Here is a 17,919-nt window from a genome sequence, read left to right on the forward strand (position 1 = left end):
CTCCCCATCCCAAAGGTACTGCTTCCCCACAGCCCAGGATAATCTGAGGGTGTTAACCCTCACCACCAACGAGCGAGCACCAGGGTCACATCCCTGAATATATTTGTTTTCCTCCACAATCTGCTTCCAGAGAAGGCTAAGATTACTACTGTTACTTACCACTACAGGAAGCTTGCCAAAAGCCACCCATACAAGCATACCACTTCTCAGAAGAACCCTCTGGTTGTCCATAATTTAATAAAACTGACCATGTAGGATAATGCTGTTTATTAAAAATATATTCAGGGAGAAGGAAGTCAGTGCATTTATCCAATTTTACATACACATCTGTAGTCTGAGGTTCCATTATTCCAACAGTTCATATAAACCACTGTTTCAGAGAAGAGGAAAAAAAAGGCTTTACACAGGAGATCAGCAATTGGTTATAGGTTTGGTAAGATGAGTAGGCTTGTTGTAAAAATAAAACCACCTCTTCCATTAGTAAAGAATGTCTCCTTTATGCAGAACAAGTCTTCAGAGTTTAAGAACTTTTCTTGCAATAACTTGAAGTACTTGGAAAACAGCCAATCCTCCGTTTTCTATAAATATAACTGCTATCTTTTGTCTGGATTTTTCTTTTGAGGTAACAGAGGAAGCATTTTCAGTGATCTGTCACTAGGTTATCCTTTGCTGGGTAGGCCAACTATGGCAACATCAAACCTAAGACTCATACAGAAGCATTTCTGAGAATTAGAAATACAGAGCATGACATTTCCAAACAACAAACGTTCTCATTACAGTAGGGAAAATGAAATGGGTCAAAAAACCAAAGCCTAAGAAGATAAGGGAAGTAAATCTTTGCTAATGGAGAAGGAACAATGGCACCCAGAATCCCACACAAAGATTTGGCTTCTGAATGCATGCTTAGGTCTTTCCCCTGCAAGTCTGCTCTCTTGTTACAACTTTCCTGGAATATCAGGGTCGTTCCCATTTCCTGAGTTTCTAAGCACTGACAGGAATTGGGAGCATAGCCTCAGCAGATGGCGAATCAACCAGAGGGAAGACACACATAGAATTCGCTGGCTGGCTATTCCTGTGTTACATCAGAAGTCGGACCTAATTTCTGGGACTCGGATGCTGGGGCCTCTCCCTCAGTCTTATGGCCTTTCTGCACAGGACACCATACAGCTCTTAGCTCCAGACCTGGAAGTGTCTAGTCAGTCAGCTGCCCCACCCTCTTTCATGCCCTGTCCCCGAGTCACGGAAACAGGTAACAGAGGCTTGAGGGAGACTACCTTCTTTACAGAATGTCGAAGTCAAAGAAAGTTTTTCACTACAAATGCAGAAACCAGAGTCGAAGCACTGGAAGAGAGAAGCCTGTGTCCTTAAAATGAGTAGCTGTGTGCAAGTTTTCTGATGGGTTGGGCTAAGGCATCTAGAACTCTCTCCATGTGTGTTCCTGATGAGACTACTTAGAACTCACAATTCACTGTGCAGGGGCTGGGATGAAGAGATTACATTTAATTACCTCTTCCTTCTTAAAGCAAAATAGTTAAAAATATGTTCTCATATACAAAGTGGATCAGATCAGCTACCTGTGTAAACACCACCACAGCAAGTTAAAGGACAAAAAAGTCTCTGTCACTACCCAACCGTCTAGGTATATAAAGCATCCTCAGAAATCAGTGCTTGTTGGTAGGATTACTAAGCAAATAAATTTAAGGCAAAACTGTAATAATAGCAAATGAAGTACACACTTTCTTCCCTACGATGCAAGATTAAGGCCTCTGCCTAGAGAGATTGCTTTAAAATGGGAAGAGTCTTCCTGCCCTTAATTAACAAGGGATCCCACATGTGAAGGAGGAACTAAAGACTACAAGCACTTAAACAGGCGAACTACTGACTTTGCAACAACCAGAGTTTGATTCAAAACCATCCAATGTATTGGTTGATGTGGGACATTAACGAGGCCGTAGCTGCCAATGGCCACCTTATGGATAAAATGTCAGATACAGATATTTTGTAGGAAACATTGCTTTGTTTATACAGGTCTAAATTATAACAACAGAACGCTTAGAAAAAATGAGGAGCAAAATGCTATGTTCACACAAAAATCTTTGTGTTTAGTTTGTAAAAAGGTATCAGAATAGTTCCAACAAATCGGCTCATTCTTTAACACAAATGTCCCTTGACTGCACCGCTCGGCTCCTTGGCCGTCAATGCCCGAACTGCAGAAACACGACTCCCTTCTTGGGGGTCATGGTGGAGCTGCTCACTTGCCAGAGCCCCCCTGAGCTGCTCTGACGGCTCCACCACACTTAGAGGGGAGTCGCCGCCCAAGTTCTCGGTGAGGAGGGGGGAGGCTCCATGTAAGGCCATTTAAGTGTAAAATGACAAAATCATCAAAAATGAAACAAGCCACTAAGTTTCTCTTCATTGGAGGGATGGGAAACAAAGGGGTTTCTACACCAATTAAGACAGACTTTGGAACAGTCTGTAAAACAAGAGAGAATTGATTTCTTGAAGTTCAATTAAAAAAAAAAACCACCAAAAACAATGACCTCATCTCTCATTTCCAAAAAGATGAATTATGAAAATTCCCTCGAATTTATGCAACAGGCTTAGGAAGGAAAGAATCTCCTCCTGTTTTCTTTCCATGTTTTATGTTCTTCCAAGTTACTACTGTAAATTCTTTGAATAGCGACATCAGGCATGATGCGACTCAGGGAGATGTGATGATTTGCTTGCACTGAAATACATCTACACAATGGGAAGTTATGCATACGGCACAGAACTAAAAACAAAAAGGTGAAGCAAACTTTATTTCCAGGTGAAAACAGTAACCTGATGGATTGTTGTAGATCTGGGAAATGAGCACGTGAAACAACTGGGCAGATCATTGCTTACAGGTGCTTTTATTGGTGCTGAGACAAAGGCTTAACTCTGTCCCAAGTTAGCACGGGGGTGTGGGGGAAGTGTGGAAAGAAGACGACTCTGAACAAAAACTCAGAACAAGGGGGGAAAATTCCTTTACTCCAACAGGGGCTGAAAACTGCCAATTTTCTTGAAAATGTTACATCAATTCAAAATGCTCTGGTCTGAGAGTAATAGATCCCGGCCAGCCCGAGCTGCAGACTTTTGAACCTACACAGAGGAAATGAGTGAGCTTTCCCGGCCTCAGCCCAGAGGCTGCTGTGGTCACCAGAGTCACGGTGTCAACGGTCCTGTGTGTCACTGGGGAAAGGGCAGCAGTGCCCTACAGCTAGATTCAAACTAAGCTATGAGAAAAGTCTACCTGGCTACAAAGGCTGAATTATATCGACAATATATTTCCATTCAATGAGTTTTAAACTATCTTAATTAGGGAGAGATCACAGAACAGAAGCCCATGGCTGACGGAAATGGGGCCGCCTTGAGCGCTGTATGCGGAAGAACCACGGGGGCCGCAGACAACACGTGACTCCAGGAGCGCAATCGGGGCAGTGGTGGGCACGGACAGCTAACCTACGAGCCCGCATCTGTCAAAGACACGTGAGCTTGAATTTCTGTCTGTCCTTATGTACCAGAGGTGTCCTTGAAGGAGACAAAAGTGCAGACTTGGCTCGATGGACACACACACCCGGAGTTAAACTGCACAGCGACATTTATTGTTTCAGCCTGGAAAAACATCCCTTTTTTTAAATTTCACACAGCAAAGCAAGTTAAAAACTTCACTCATCAAATAAATGATAATTTAAACAAGAACTTGCTAAAGAACCCTCATCACAACAACGTTTTAGGGCCTGATCACTTTTAAGTCCATGGGGCCATTAATGAATATCAACCAAGTGTCTCTTGTATAATCTGCAAGCCGTTTTTCCTACAACAAGAAGGCGTAACATGTTTCCTTGACTCAGGTGATACATTTAGAAAAGAAATCATGATTTTTTTCTTTTGCTGTAACAGGCAGACACTGCATTTCTCGTTGTGATCAGGAAAGATGGAACGACTGCTGCCCTTCTCTCGCTGCGATCAACAGTTTCTCACGCATTATCTCAATGCTCGAGTAGTCCGGCAACTTAAGATAGTTCACACAAGTCATGACAGAGGGCAAGAAGTCATCGGGGTTTTCTGTTGATTCGAATGTCTTCCGGACAATTGTCAAAGGTGGATTCAGACTCCGGAAGCCTGACGAAAGGGAAGGAAGAAAGACCAAGGAACTTAGCAAGTTTGTAGGATGCAAATGGCCAACTCAGAGGAGAACATTTTCTCATCCAGAAGAATCAGTCTGGAATCCCAAACACACCTTCTCCCGCTATCACTACCAGGAAACGTCGCACCGCCTTGTTGCATGGGGTCAGCACACACACAGGTGTTCTTTCTTGCTTAGCAATTAAATCTACACATTTGATACACGTTTAGTGTAAGGTAACTGGTATCTGCTTTATTTACCATAACAAGCCCGTGTAGAATATGGAGGCAAACAGTTCCTTTGGCTTTCTGACTTTTAAAACAGAATACCAATTCAACTCCTATTAGGAGTGACTTACTTCTAGCAAAGTAGACTCTGCAAAGCATTCTCCTCTAAGAGTTTCTAATTCAAATGGCCTGAGGATCTGAATTTTATCTGGAAAAGTAGCATTATGTGTTCATTAACAATCCTACTTCAATGTGTTTAAGAGACCATCCCTATGAACGTCCCTGAGGTGAAAGCTCTTATACATTGTGAAACAGAGTGAACACTTAGAAGCATTACAGTGTTATAACTAAGGCCCTGCAGTCAACTACAGAATCTCCTGCTGTGGTACTGAAGTGTCTGACTGGCTGGCACACCCATTTACCCACCGAGCAAAGGCATACCCACCTCCAACAGGCAATCTTGGGCTACCTGTCACAAACTGGAGAAATAACCTCTGCTGCTCATTATCAAAACTACTGAGAATCTCAAACAAGAACTTCACAGCCCGACTACAACAGAAATAAATAACCACAATTATTGCATCATATTAAAATACAGTTTTGAATCACCCCACAATGCAGACCCTCACAATTAGCTACATACTGTAAAAACTTAACTACCACTACGTATGAATTCACATTCCAGTACACTCTGAAATCCAACTGGTTTCTGTTGTCACAGCTAGAATTCAAATGGCAGGATTACTCTAACAAGTTAAGACTTGTCAGGGACTGTACAGATGTCTCCGTTTTACTACACAGAAAAATGGGTTACGGGGTGAGACCTGTCCTCTCCCCTCCCCCACCCTGTTCATATTTACAGAAATGCTTGATAAAGAATCTATGGGTCCTAAGGTCTTAACAGAAACAAGGCCAAAATATCAGAAAAGTCTCCTTTAAAATACGTAGACAAATTTAGGGTGCCGGGACGGCTCAGTGGGTTAAGCATCTGCCTTTGGCTCAGGTCATGATCTCAGGGTCCTAGGACTGAGCCCCTCATGAGGATCTCTGCTCCGTGGGGAGTCTATTTCTCCCTCTATCCCTCTCCTCACTTGTGCCCATGCTCTCTCAAATAAATAAATGTTTAAAAAAATTTTTTTAATAAAATAGGTAGACAGATTTTTAAATGTTTATGATGTATACATATACACGCACACACCACCCACTCTTGACCATCAAATGAAAACCCTGCCGACCCCACTACTTACCTGTCGTGAGTATAACCGTGATCTGGCCTGCAGCATTCCATCAGTGTCTTTGCATCCCACGTGTCTGCCTTGCTGCCGCACAAGAGCTGATCCAACTGCGTGTTCACACAACAACAAATTACTCAAGACACAGCTGCATAACAGAGTGAAACTCACAGGCATGTTTTGTGGTATGCCAATAGAATACAGGTCTACACGTGCCAAAGGAGAGTATCATTTTCAGCATCAAAAAGTTCTGCTGAGAACCTCTTTTTGTCCGATGTGCTCTTCTACTGCACTTATGAAATCAGTCTCCTCTCCAGCTGCAGGAAGAAGCCCTCCGCCCCCATGCAAAGACTGGGGCCTAGAGAAATCTTTAATTGCCAACAGAACCTGGGACAAACCTGGGACAAACCCTTGGTTTAAGGTTTCCTGACTCTTCTCATGTTTTTAGAGGCTTTCCCTTGATAATCTGGGACAAACCCTTGGTTTAAGGTTTCCTGACTCTTCTCATGTTTTTAGAGGCTTTCCCTTGATAATCTACTTCTAGCCACGGAGAGTTCATAAATCCTATCTTCTAGAAATCCAAGGGTATACATGAAGGAAGCTAAGACACAGACTACTGAGCTGGAGAGAGAAGTGGGAGAAGCAAGCTGAATGGAGACAGCAAATGGGCAGCTTTCCCACTCTTTACTGTAAAGAGAGGCAGATGGCAGCCAGATGGTGGCTGGGGCGGCACGGGGACCAAGCTAGCCATCACAGGGGAACATGAGAAAGCAAACAAGCGCTCGTATCTGCCTGGAAAATCTAACATCAGCTTCAAATTAAACCACCTTTTCTCTAGTTAACTGCCCATCTACAGAATGACTGAGTACTTTGAGAAAATCCAATTCAGGGCATATCAAATTTAGTGTCTACTGTATGTAACCCACTTTTAAGGTACTTAATGCATCCTGTTCAGTAACACAGAGGTTATCGCAATTCATGGATGAGGCAGGCAGATCAGATACAATAACCTAGATAAGGTCAGAAGGTTAAGTGGTGGGGACCAGAATTCAAATTCCAGGAGCAACGCCTGCTGCTTTCAATTCCAGGTGACATTCAGTACCTCAAAGCGCCAGGTACACCACCTGCTTCAGTCAGTGGCAAATCGGAGTGGACATAAAAACCGTAATGGAGATTACAATGAATGAATGAATACATTCAAAGAAAGCTGGATTTAGCCAGTAACAGGCATGTATTCTAAAGTTACCGCTCAAATAATAAACAAAAGGGATTCCAAACTTTCACTCCTTCCTATGCCAGCTCCTCACTAGCGAGTAGTTTTTCACTCTTGTTGCACTTAAGAAGGCTGGAAAACTGCACACAGGCTCATGTCCCCCTTCTCAACAGCATCTGCAACACTCCCTTAAAACTTTAAGGACTGACTCCAATCATAAAGCAATGTCTCGCCTAATCCAGGAAGTTTAGGTTAAAAAAAAAAAAAGGGCCCCCTCCTCTGTGTTCACCACTGTGGACCCAGGCCCCTTCCCGCCAGGCCCAATGCCCCAGACACCTGCATCCCACCCCATCCAGGGTCAGGTGATAACGAGGCTATGTGCTCACCAATCACTCACAGACCCCACTCTCTAAGAGTTAAGTTATATTTAGTATTTATATAGAACAAATGTTACATTTATATTCTACTATATTTTGTATTTAAGGCTCTTTGCTCAGGAAATGATCTTTCCCAAACCTCCCACAACTCCCATCCCTGCTTGGTTTTTGTTGTTGTGGTTGTTTGCAACAACCTTTGGCTAGACGGCACAGAGACAGCCCACTAAGATAACTACAGGTACACATGGAGTGACGAGCTGTTCCTTCTTTGAGACATAAGCTACTTACTTCTTCCGGGTAGAAGTACTGAAGATGACTAAGTGGGAAGACGGATTCAAATCCATCTCTGAAGGAATCGAATTGCCTGGAAACGCCTTCATTTAGTGCCCAGAATATAACCAGCTGCAAAAAGAAAGGTCTTTTAGAAACCCTGACAAGATTTCATTTCTCTTTCCTACTCAATATGTGGCAAAGTACAGTGAAACATCCTTCCTAATCACTTAGAAAAACAGTAACAAAAAATAGGAAACAAAATACAAGTCATTAAAGTCTCTAAAATACCTCTCAGAAAACTGCATAAAAGATCACTCAGGTCAACTTCTAACTGGGGACCTGCCCAATAAGAAAATGTAAGGCGGGGGCACCTGGGTGGCTCAGACCTCCCTTCGGCTCAGGTCATGATCCCAGGGTCCTGGGAATTGAGCCCCACATCGGGCTCTCTGCTAGATGGGGAGCCTGCTTTCCCTTCTCTCTCTGCCTGCCTCTCTGCCTACTTGTGAACTCTGTCAAATAAATAAATAAAATCTTAAAAAAAAAAGAAAATGTAAGGCGGCAACAACCACCACCAACCAACCAAACAAAACCAACCCATAAGCATTTATATTTAGTGTGTTTTTAAAAATTCCTTTATGTAAAAACCCAATGGCACAGAACAGTACCTTTCCAGATGAGAAACAGATGAGAGTGTCCCAAAAGGATAAAATGTTATTTAGAAGTAAAGCTGATGTTTCAAGATTCACAATTACCAACTATTAAGTGTTTTGAATTTTTAGTGTGAAAATTTTATATCTAAATCCTGATTAAGTTCTTAGAAGCCAACCCTTCCACTTCACTTAGCAAAGGGCCAACTGTGCAAATGCAGTCCCGGGAAGTTGAAAAGTAACAGAAAGCTCCTGCTATCGGTCCAACATTATCTAGTCATCAGTGACTCCGGCTAACCCACTGGGTTCAAGAAATACAGAACATGTTCAGATAAAAATAAAAACAAAAACACAAGCATTATTACAAATTATTTTCAGAGAACCTTCACCTGGTCATTTGCCAGTAGGCTAAACGGTCAGCTTTCTCAAGGAAAAAAGCAGGTAGTAAAAGCAGACAGTGTTCTGAATACTGAAGGGGGTGTCTGTCAGTCACAGAACTGTCGGGGACACTAAACAATGTCTGAAGACCTCTGCGATCTACTCTCCTTCTCTAGCAGATGAAGAAAACCAGAGCCAACATGTTTCCAAGGTTCTACCCAAAATCCCACTGTAGGTTGCTAAAAAACCCAAGTTTGGGTGTAGTTGATATTCGATCTTGAACCCAAAGCTCTTCCCACTCGAGGTCAGAAAAAAACCAAAAGAAAAATTTTTTAAAGGTACTAATAAAGATCTATTCAAGTTATCTTAAAATAGAATTTCTTTTCAATACAAAATAATTTTCCCTTAATTTAGCAAATATAGTTAAGAACCATGAACTATCTCAAAGTCTTTGCTACCCCATAAACATACGTGTGTGTGTGTGTTAATTCTATCAAGTTAGCCACTTTGATAGAAAGACAAAATGCAGTTTAGCAAGAACACAAGTGATAGCTCCTTTTCACTGATTTCTTTTAAATGAAGACAAGGTGATGTTATTGGTATTCAAGCTCGAGGACAGCAAATCTGAGGTCACATGAGGATCATGAATTATCCAACATGTTCTCTCAAGCACAGACAGATGCTAAAGCCTGAAGAAATGGATTGATGCAGTGACCTTGGGTGCCAAGGGTTTCACTGGGCTGGACAGGCAGCATCCCTCTCCCCTAGAGCAGTGTCAACAGGAAGCCCCGCGTCCCCATGCTGGCCTTCCCCTGGAAGGCCGCCGCGACTACGTACTCTTAGATACTCCTCTAAGTTGTGAATGGTGACCGGTATATCCTTTCCTCCTTTCTTCAGTTCGATGTTGGGAAACCCTGGCAGAGTGAAATCCAATCCTAGATCTTCAACTGAGCAGCCATTCATAGTCAGGGTTTCTAATGCATATTGTAGACTCTCTTTGGTCTGAAAAGGGGGGATGAGAGATGTCAGGCACCGTCATTCAGTTGGTTCTGTGTCTGTGTTTATAAGACAAAAGATACTCTAATACATTTTAAGGGCTCCTTCTGCTCTTATAGGACTTCTTTTTGTGTTGTCATCTACACATGAACAAGCCACAGATCCCAAAGGAAATAATCTCAAGCATTTCAGAATCCAACTATTTTTATTTGGGGAAAAATAAGCTCACTTAACTGCCCCTTCAAAATGAGATGTCAGTCAACGTGATCAACATTTCAAATCGGATTTCACAAAAAGTCATAATTGCTTACATGATGGTCCATATGAGAGTGGTTACAGAGCCAAACAAACTTTTCCTAAGTTCTGTATTAATCTTCATGAATCCAATTATACACATAGTTAATTGCCATTCCTTAGACAGGAAACCGTAAATACAAAGAATGATTACTTGAGTAAATACAAATAGCACACTATCTAAGGAATGGTAATTAACTTTTATCCCCCCCCCCCCCCCCCCCCCGCTGAAAAGCTCAAAACTAAGGGACACCCTGGAGATTTCTCATCCTATGACTTCAGGACTTCAGGACTGTGACAACAGATCTGTATCCACACAATAATGCTGCGGTGAAGAAAGGTTCCAAAAGAGCCCTCGAGTTATACTCTAAAGACAAATGTTAAAAGCAGTTTGTATTATTTATTTTTTTAAATGCTTACACATATTTAAGACTTACACATTTCTTTAGATTAGAAACCAACATGCAAAACTGCAACTACTACCTGAAAATGAAGGTACATGGTACAGGAGAAAGAGAGCGAAATGGCTTTCCAAATTGGAAATACCTCCAAGTATGAAATTCCCAGTGGATGAACAGTCCAGGTGCAAGAAATTAGTCATTTAAACTAAAAAAACCTAGGAAGTTCTGATTTAAAATTAGTCATTTTTAAGAAGAAAATGAAAGCCATCCAGATTAATTCAGAATGCAGAAGAGGAGACAACACTAAGATTAAGGTATAATCTTAATCTGTCCTTCCCTGTAAAAGCCTATGTTTAGGTCTCTCCTTAGCGGCAGGTGAATCATTTGATGGAGACCAGAAGGAAGGCCTTTCATTTTAGGTTTAAGGTATTTCTCAGAAAGACTAGATAGTAATCTAGTTACATTAACATCTCTCAAATGTTCTCCTCCTGGAAAGCTCTCAAAACTGCCCCCCACCTCTCACACAGATCAAGGTGGTCACTGCTATCCTAACGAAAGTCTCTTCTTCCACAGCTACTTAGGGAACAACTTATTTATAAAGGTCTGCATTACAAAATGCTATCACTGAGAGGAATCTAGAATATATAGGGTCCCTGAGATATTTAAAAGGAATTCACTGTTCATTTCTCCAGACTTTACATTACATCAAGAGCTAGTAAGCTTCAGCCCATTTCCCATGTATCTTTTAAGAATTTACACTACCAAGTTTGCTCCATCTGTATACTTCATAAACAATGAGGTGAGGGGCTCCAGAATACCACATACCACCATTCCTCAGGCACTAGATGAAAACTGGTTAATACAGTACAGCAGTTTCCACGGAATGTGGTTTCTGTGCTATGCATTTTATACTTTTAAATTCACAACATCAAAAATAAAGATTTAAGATTTGTAAACAAATCTCAAAAAAGAGTTGAAGAGAACGGTGGCATGTTGCAAGGTGTGTGAGAGAGAAGGCTGCAGAACTCGCATACGAGTTCCAGCTCTCCTCCCACACTCTGGATCCATGACCTTGGCCAGTTACTGAACCTATCTGCCCTGAGTATCTCATGAGCAAAAGAAGAATAACAAAACACCTACGTCTTTGACGCGTGTTGTGGATTAAATGAATTAATATACATACGGCACGTGGAACAGTGCTGTTTTATTTCCTTTCCTTCCTTTTTTGGGGGCCACCATTTCCCTAAGAGGTGATTCCAAATAAGATTGCATTCATTTTTAAAATTTACAAAGTTGGGAGCGCCTGGGTTGCTCAGTGGGTTAAGCCTCTGTCTTCAGCTCAGGTCATGATCTCTGAGTCCTGGGATGGAGCCCCGCATCAGGCTCTCTGCTCAGCAAGGAGCCTGCTTCACCCTCTCTCTCTGCCTGCCTCTCTGCCCACTTGTGATCTCTATCAAATAAATAAATTAAAAATATTTTTTAAAAAATTAAAGAAATAAAATTTATAAAGTCAGTAAGCATAAAACTGATTCTAAAAAATATTAAGACAAAATATCTTCTATGGAAAAGATGGACTTGGCCTCTTTAAAATGCTAGTTGCTGTCAATAAACTGATTTTTCCAAAAATCACAATTAATAAGGAGGATAAAATTAATTCCCTTACAAATCACCTTCTTCCCTGATAAGGCATTTTAAAATTCTCATCTGTCGACAGCTCTTCTCCAGTTTATCAGATGTGACACTTTCCCTACAAAATCTGCTCTATTCTTACTTTACACAATTTATAAAATCGGAGTTGATTTAACACTGGTCCACGTTGCCTGCCCAAATATAGCTGACTCTATGCCGCTATTTTTTAAATATAACTTTGTCTTCTTCTGCCTGATACAGAACCTACTATTAATTTCAGATTGGGTCAAATAATTTTTACTCTCTTATTAATATGTAAAGAATATACATTAATGATATAAAGCTCAAGATTACCCACTCTAATAAAGAAGCCTCAACAGATGTTACTAAGAAATAGTGGACACCTACCACACCCCTTAAAACTATTTTCCTGATCTTTCTATAAACAGATGGACTGTTCCTAAATTAAGCTACCTTTCTGGAAAAACAATCTGTCCTGAGAATAGTTTTCATTGGTTCAAATGCTTACCAAAGAAATTCAGTATGATACAGTATCTGCCCAGACACATAACGCCCACCTAAAATTTAATAAGTAAGAGCCTTATGGGTTCAAGTCAGGAGTGTTTTTCATTTATTTGTTAATCAAGCTGTTATCACCTGCTGTTTTTATAGGTCATCTTACTCACTGTGAAATCGTTTCAGTTAATCTAATAAAAAAACTGAAACTCTTCTAAAATAAAATAAGTAAAATAACGTAAAATAGTAACTGGGTCAAATAGAAACCATTTAATGAAGACCTCATCTTGCAACAGTAGAAACGGATCCACTTGACCATTTCCTCATCTTCTAAGCTTACCTGGGATTTATCTTGTTCAAGTCTTTTCTTCTGTCTGACAATGTCTTCTAGGTGATACACTGATCTGGCTACAACTGGGTCAATGTCAAACAAATCATGTGATGTCAGTGAAGTTTCCTGCCTCAGCATCCACTTATAAAAGGGTAAGCCAAGGGGAAGGTCCACCTGAAAGGAAGTATACAAAATATTCTAACAGTCACGTGAAGCTTCTAGAACTGCCTCAGTTCTGTAACTGACACTCTAAGAGATCATTTATAAATGTTGAGTAATAATTCACCCCTCTAAAAAACCACATTTCCGAACTGATTCTCTCATTACACACAACTGTTCCCATTTAAACCCAATTTGGGGCCCTGATATTGTGAAAAATTTAGTACACCAAAGAATCCTATTTAAACAGTGACCCTAAAAAGGTTATCTTTCAATGATGGACATATATTCTCCATAAGGGCCTCCAAACTAAGACTGTTTACAGGAATCTTAATCTATTTGGGGTGGAATAAACTAAATTCCACTGTAGTCTGCATTACTGCACATCTGGGGGGAAAAGAGGTTAAAAAGAACCAACTAATTAAAACTGGAAAAAATGTAACTTCTAAAATAACTGGTTAACAGCCCATTCTGCAGGCAAGACAAAACTGTCAGCTTGGAAACCTGACAATGGATGAAAGAAAATGTCTTCTACATACTGACCAAGTATCTCAGATAATGGTCCCGAATTAGTGTTTTTAAACAGAAATCTCCATGTAAGTCATATGCCCATTAAAGTCTGTGACACACTGTTTTAAAACCCAGCATGAAGTGCAGGGGACTGAGATACTCTCTCAGAGTACATAGACACAGAAAAATGTAGACAAGCAAATAATCCCAACTTACCAATCTGAAATCCATGATAGCCTTGGCCATTAATTTTCCTAAGAAGCGAAACTTCATCTTAACCTTTGCGATGTGAGCTGGCTTAGCCGTCCTACCAAAGGGAAGCGCAAACAGGCCCTGGAGGTTTTGAATATACTTGGTCCCTTCTTGGCTTCCTATGAAATGAGCAAGCCACAAAACTTGAGATGCTATTTCCGAAAACAAAACAAGACAGGACAAAACCTGATAACTAAGAATATCTAAGAAATTCAGTATTCTCAAAATCAGATCATGGAATGAACTCTCTAAAGCTGGAAGGTTCTCCCTAATTTGATAAAAGAGAAAACAAAGGCTAAAAAATTGAATGAAGGTCAGAGACCATGGCCCTCTACTAGAAAGTAAATCTATTTAATGAATTATAAAGGCCCTTTTACCTCATGTGAGAAGCACAAACTGACGACCTCACACATTAATATTACCTTTTGGATTGCTAAGAGTCACTTCTTCACCTCTCCAGAGACCCAAGTCAGCTCTCTGTAGTTCCTGAGATACAAGTGCATAAAACTCCAGTGTAGGCCCGAGACCTGTACCAACCTACAAAAAAAAAAGGCAGAACAATTTCAAATTTTCAGACTTTACGCTGCCTTTTTCTTGGGCCAACCTCTTCGCAATATGGATACTAGCAGCAACTGTTTATTTCATGCATCATTTCCCCAACTGTCCTGACCGGGCTCCTTCAGCCCTGATCCCCCGGAACAAGAACGAGCCACCCTCTGTTACTGCCCAGGACTCTCACACTCGCACTGTGTGCTGCGGGCTTCAACACTGACAACAGCACTGCCATAGCTCTCACACCCCTGGCGAATAAGAAGGCTTTGTCTGAGGATGATCTCCTTCCAGAGCCTTCTTGGGTGAGCTGTAACCAACTCAAATGTCGTCTCCTCAAGAGAAGCCTCCTCTTCAGCCCAAGGACTCTGCTCTTTTTTCTTTGTTCAGCGACTTCTCACATCACCTCACATTGCCACAGTTTCATTATGTGTTTCCATTTCTCCCTCAAGGGCTACTTTAGTTCACCTCTGTACCCTCAAGAGTGCCTGGACACACAGCAGCCACTGAACACTGCTTTGCTGCAGAACACAGGGCCCAGGGAAGGTCAGACCCATGCCAGCACCCACCGGGCTAACTTAGCCTCAGAGAGTACGTCCATGCTTCTCAAGCCCCCTGGGGCCCTTGAAACTCCTGAGAGCTTTATCAGTATTTTTGCATGGAGATGGTGAGCATGTCCCGATTCTCGCTTTATAGGTGTGGTTTAGAGCCTGGGCACTGGTATTTTAAAACCATCCTGGACGTGACTGTACAGCTTTGAATGAAAAGCCGCACTCCATGAGAGGCATCCCGTGTTTATGCTCATAGACTAGTCATTCCTTCACGTTTTATAAAGGTCTGACCAGCTCGGACCATAAATTAGATATGCAGCTTATGACAAGTTAATATAGTAGTTTATAGGCCACCTCAAACCATTATCCTGACCAAGAGAACTAGAGTTCACTTAAGAGATGATTTGCAGATAATGGGCATTATTTTATCATTATCACAGTTACTTTTTTAAAGTATCCAAACTAGCTTAACAGATCAGATCCAATCCACGAAGTATTTCACTCTAACTTTGGAACGGCGACATACAGTTTTTTTTCACTCTGCACATTCCAACCCATCATTGAACACTGTAAGCCCCCCTTCAAAATATATTCTGAATTGGTCCCTTATCTGGTCTACTGCTAGAGCCTCCCGCACGCTCTCTGCACCAGCATTCCCGGCATCTCCTAGCCTCACAGTGACAAGAGGCCTCCCATCTCACTCAGAGCAAAAGCTCACGACGACCTGCACTGCCTGGGTGACCCCTCCCATAGCCTGACTCCTCCTCTGGCTGGTCATTCTGCAGAAGGGCCAGGAATCTGCCTCGAGGCTTTTTTTTTAAGATTTTATTTATTTATTTGACAGAGAGAGATCACAGGCAGAGAGAGTGAGAGGGAAGCAGGCTCCCTGCCGAGCAGAGAGCCTGATGCGGGGCTCGATCCCAGGATCCTGAGACCACGACCTGAGCCGAAGGCAGCGGCCCAAACCACTGAGCCACCCAGGCTTTTGCTTCTCTGTTCTTTCGCTGGAGAAACCCTTCCCTGAATGGTAATGACTTGCCTGTCAAATGTCCTCTTAACTTCCCTATCCCTTCCCCATCCTGATCTACCTTTCTCTCTCTTCATCATGTGACCTATCATATGCATATGCGTAAATACGTGGGGAAAAAAAAAGTTCTGTGATGGTAGGAATTCTGTATACTTTGTTCTCCACTGAATCCTGAGTACTGGAGCAGAAGGAGGAAAGGAAAAAAAAGAGAAGCCAAGAAAAAAAGAAAAAACTGCAGTAACATCTGATATCCAGCAGATGGTGCTTTAGAGTCACTTAAGTTTTTTTTTTTCTTCCTTTTAGCATAATTACCCTAGGCTAAACAGAAATCACAAATCAGATCAGTTTAATTCCTTCATCCAAGGAATGGGCTGTTATTTCTAAAGGTAAAACAGACTTAAAATATCAAATGGCACTAGTATCACTGTAAACATGTCATCACAGCAAATCTGTAAGGTGTGGAAGGAGGTAGTCAAAGCTGTTCTGACAATTCACCCTATAACCTGGGCTGGCCAGCTGCCCTGCAGTAGATCAACCTTACCTTTTCAGGCTTCTGTTCTACTCAGTCACTCCACTAGAAAGGTAGGTACTTTGGTTTTGCTTCATTTGTTTTTAAAGGAAGGAAAAGGGGGCGCCTCAGTGGGTTAGGCCTCGTCATGGTCTCAGGGTCCTGGAATCGAGCGCCACACTGGGCTCTCTGCTCAGCAGAGAGACTGCTCCCGCCCCCCACCCCCCGCCACCACCGCCTGCCTCTCTGCCTGCTTGTGATTTCTCTCTCAAATAAATACTTTAAAAAAAAAAAAAAAAAGGAAGTATAAAGCTCTAGAAGTAAAAACACAGAAAAATGAATTTTGACAACTGAGTCTTTCTCTTTCAAAAGCTAACACGTACTAGCACTTACCACAGGACAACATTCTACCGTTAATCATTCTAACAACACGGGATGAGAAAGGTCCATCTCTTCTGCCCCTCTTGAGGTATCACCAAGGACTTTACAGAGCCGCCCAGTGTCACAGTCAGGCAGTGCTGGCGCCAGGCTCTAGAGTTCACACTCCTAACACTTCACCCTCCCGGAGGTTGGTCATTTGTAGCCCCAGCTAATCTTGGGGCTAAAAGATTCTCTGAGCCTAGACACTGGTTTACCAATCATCCCTATTCAAGATGGGGCCCATCTGGATTTGATACTTTGAATTAGAATTCTTCTAGAGCTACTCTGGAGTCTTCCTAATGATCACTTGCAGACCTGTACAGTTGAATCTGCTATACAACCTGAGGCCCTTTGTATCTAAAAAGTCAGTACTCTTCCCAAGCCCTATTCCCCAATGATCCTCCTAGAATCTTTCCTATAATTAGTGGGTAGGACCCAGCAATGGAGATTATTAAATTAAGACTTCTACATCAGTAACTCAGTCCTGATGACCCGTGGCGCAATCAGTGTGATGCTATCGTGAACTTGTTCAGGTTCTGTGTGAGAGGCAATGTGAACAGAACCACGAAGGATGCAAGAGGGAAGGAAAGACATTCCTGGCAAGAAAAAAATATACTGGGGTAAAAAAGTAAAAAATGGGGGGCGCCTGGGTGGCTCAGTGGGTTAAAGCCTCTGCCTTCGGCTCAGGTCATGATCTCAGGGTCCTGGGATCGAGCCCCACATCGGGCTCTCTGCTCTGCAGGGAGCCTGCTTCCTCCTCTCTCTCTGCCTGCCTCTCTGCCTAGTTGTGATTTCTGTCAAATAAAATTTAAAAAAAAAAAAAAAAAAGTAAAAAATAAAGTTAAAAATAACCTCCAGAAAAGAAGTCACCTGGGGCAGAGGTCTTGCAGTTTTATGAAGAAGAAATGTACATGTAAACATCTAAGAACTGTATCTCTGAGCAAGAGGCATGGTCAGGGTGGATTCAAAAGAGCATGCCAATTTCTTATCCCAGTAGCCAAGGCCTCCACTCCATCTCCCTCTGCCCCATCGCCACAAAGCCCAATCCTTTGCTCGACCCACAGCCTGCTCTCTTCTATCAGTCGAACTCTACGAACCTGCTCACACGCTCCTGGGACAGCAGGACTGGTGTCCTTTGTACCTCTGTCCTGTGCTGCCCCTCCCCGCCCCCCACCACTACACCGTAATGCTCTGACTGCAGGAACTCTGCCATAACGCGGATCCCCAGCACATGGTCTACTTCCTAGGTCACAATGACTTCAAGTTTTACTTTTCATGA

At 42.1% G+C, this 17,919-nt stretch overlaps 1 protein-coding gene across 20 annotated transcripts in view; it reads right to left on the bottom strand.

Annotated features, from left to right (window-relative positions):
- Positions 1–252: 252 nt before the first annotated feature.
- Positions 253–17,919, bottom strand: part of TRIP12 (thyroid hormone receptor interactor 12) — a 145,510-nt gene continuing 127,843 nt past the window's right edge. For all 20 annotated transcript variants that reach the window (XM_046018000.1, XM_046018004.1, XM_046018012.1 and 17 more), the window contains 8 exons: positions 14,008–14,122; positions 13,550–13,704; positions 12,674–12,838; positions 9,335–9,499; positions 7,488–7,601; positions 5,625–5,719; positions 4,823–4,926; positions 253–4,146 (listed from right to left, as the gene is read on the bottom strand). In XM_046018000.1, the coding sequence (XP_045873956.1) occupies positions 3,950–4,146; positions 4,823–4,926; positions 5,625–5,719; positions 7,488–7,601; positions 9,335–9,499; positions 12,674–12,838; positions 13,550–13,704; positions 14,008–14,122 (1,110 nt within the window). In that variant the 3' untranslated portion in view covers positions 253–3,949. The remainder of the gene's footprint in view (positions 4,147–4,822; positions 4,927–5,624; positions 5,720–7,487; positions 7,602–9,334; positions 9,500–12,673; positions 12,839–13,549; positions 13,705–14,007; positions 14,123–17,919) is intronic.

This window comes from Meles meles, chromosome 9 (assembly GCF_922984935.1).
Source record: "Meles meles chromosome 9, mMelMel3.1 paternal haplotype, whole genome shotgun sequence".
NCBI lineage: Eukaryota > Metazoa > Chordata > Mammalia > Carnivora > Mustelidae > Meles > Meles meles.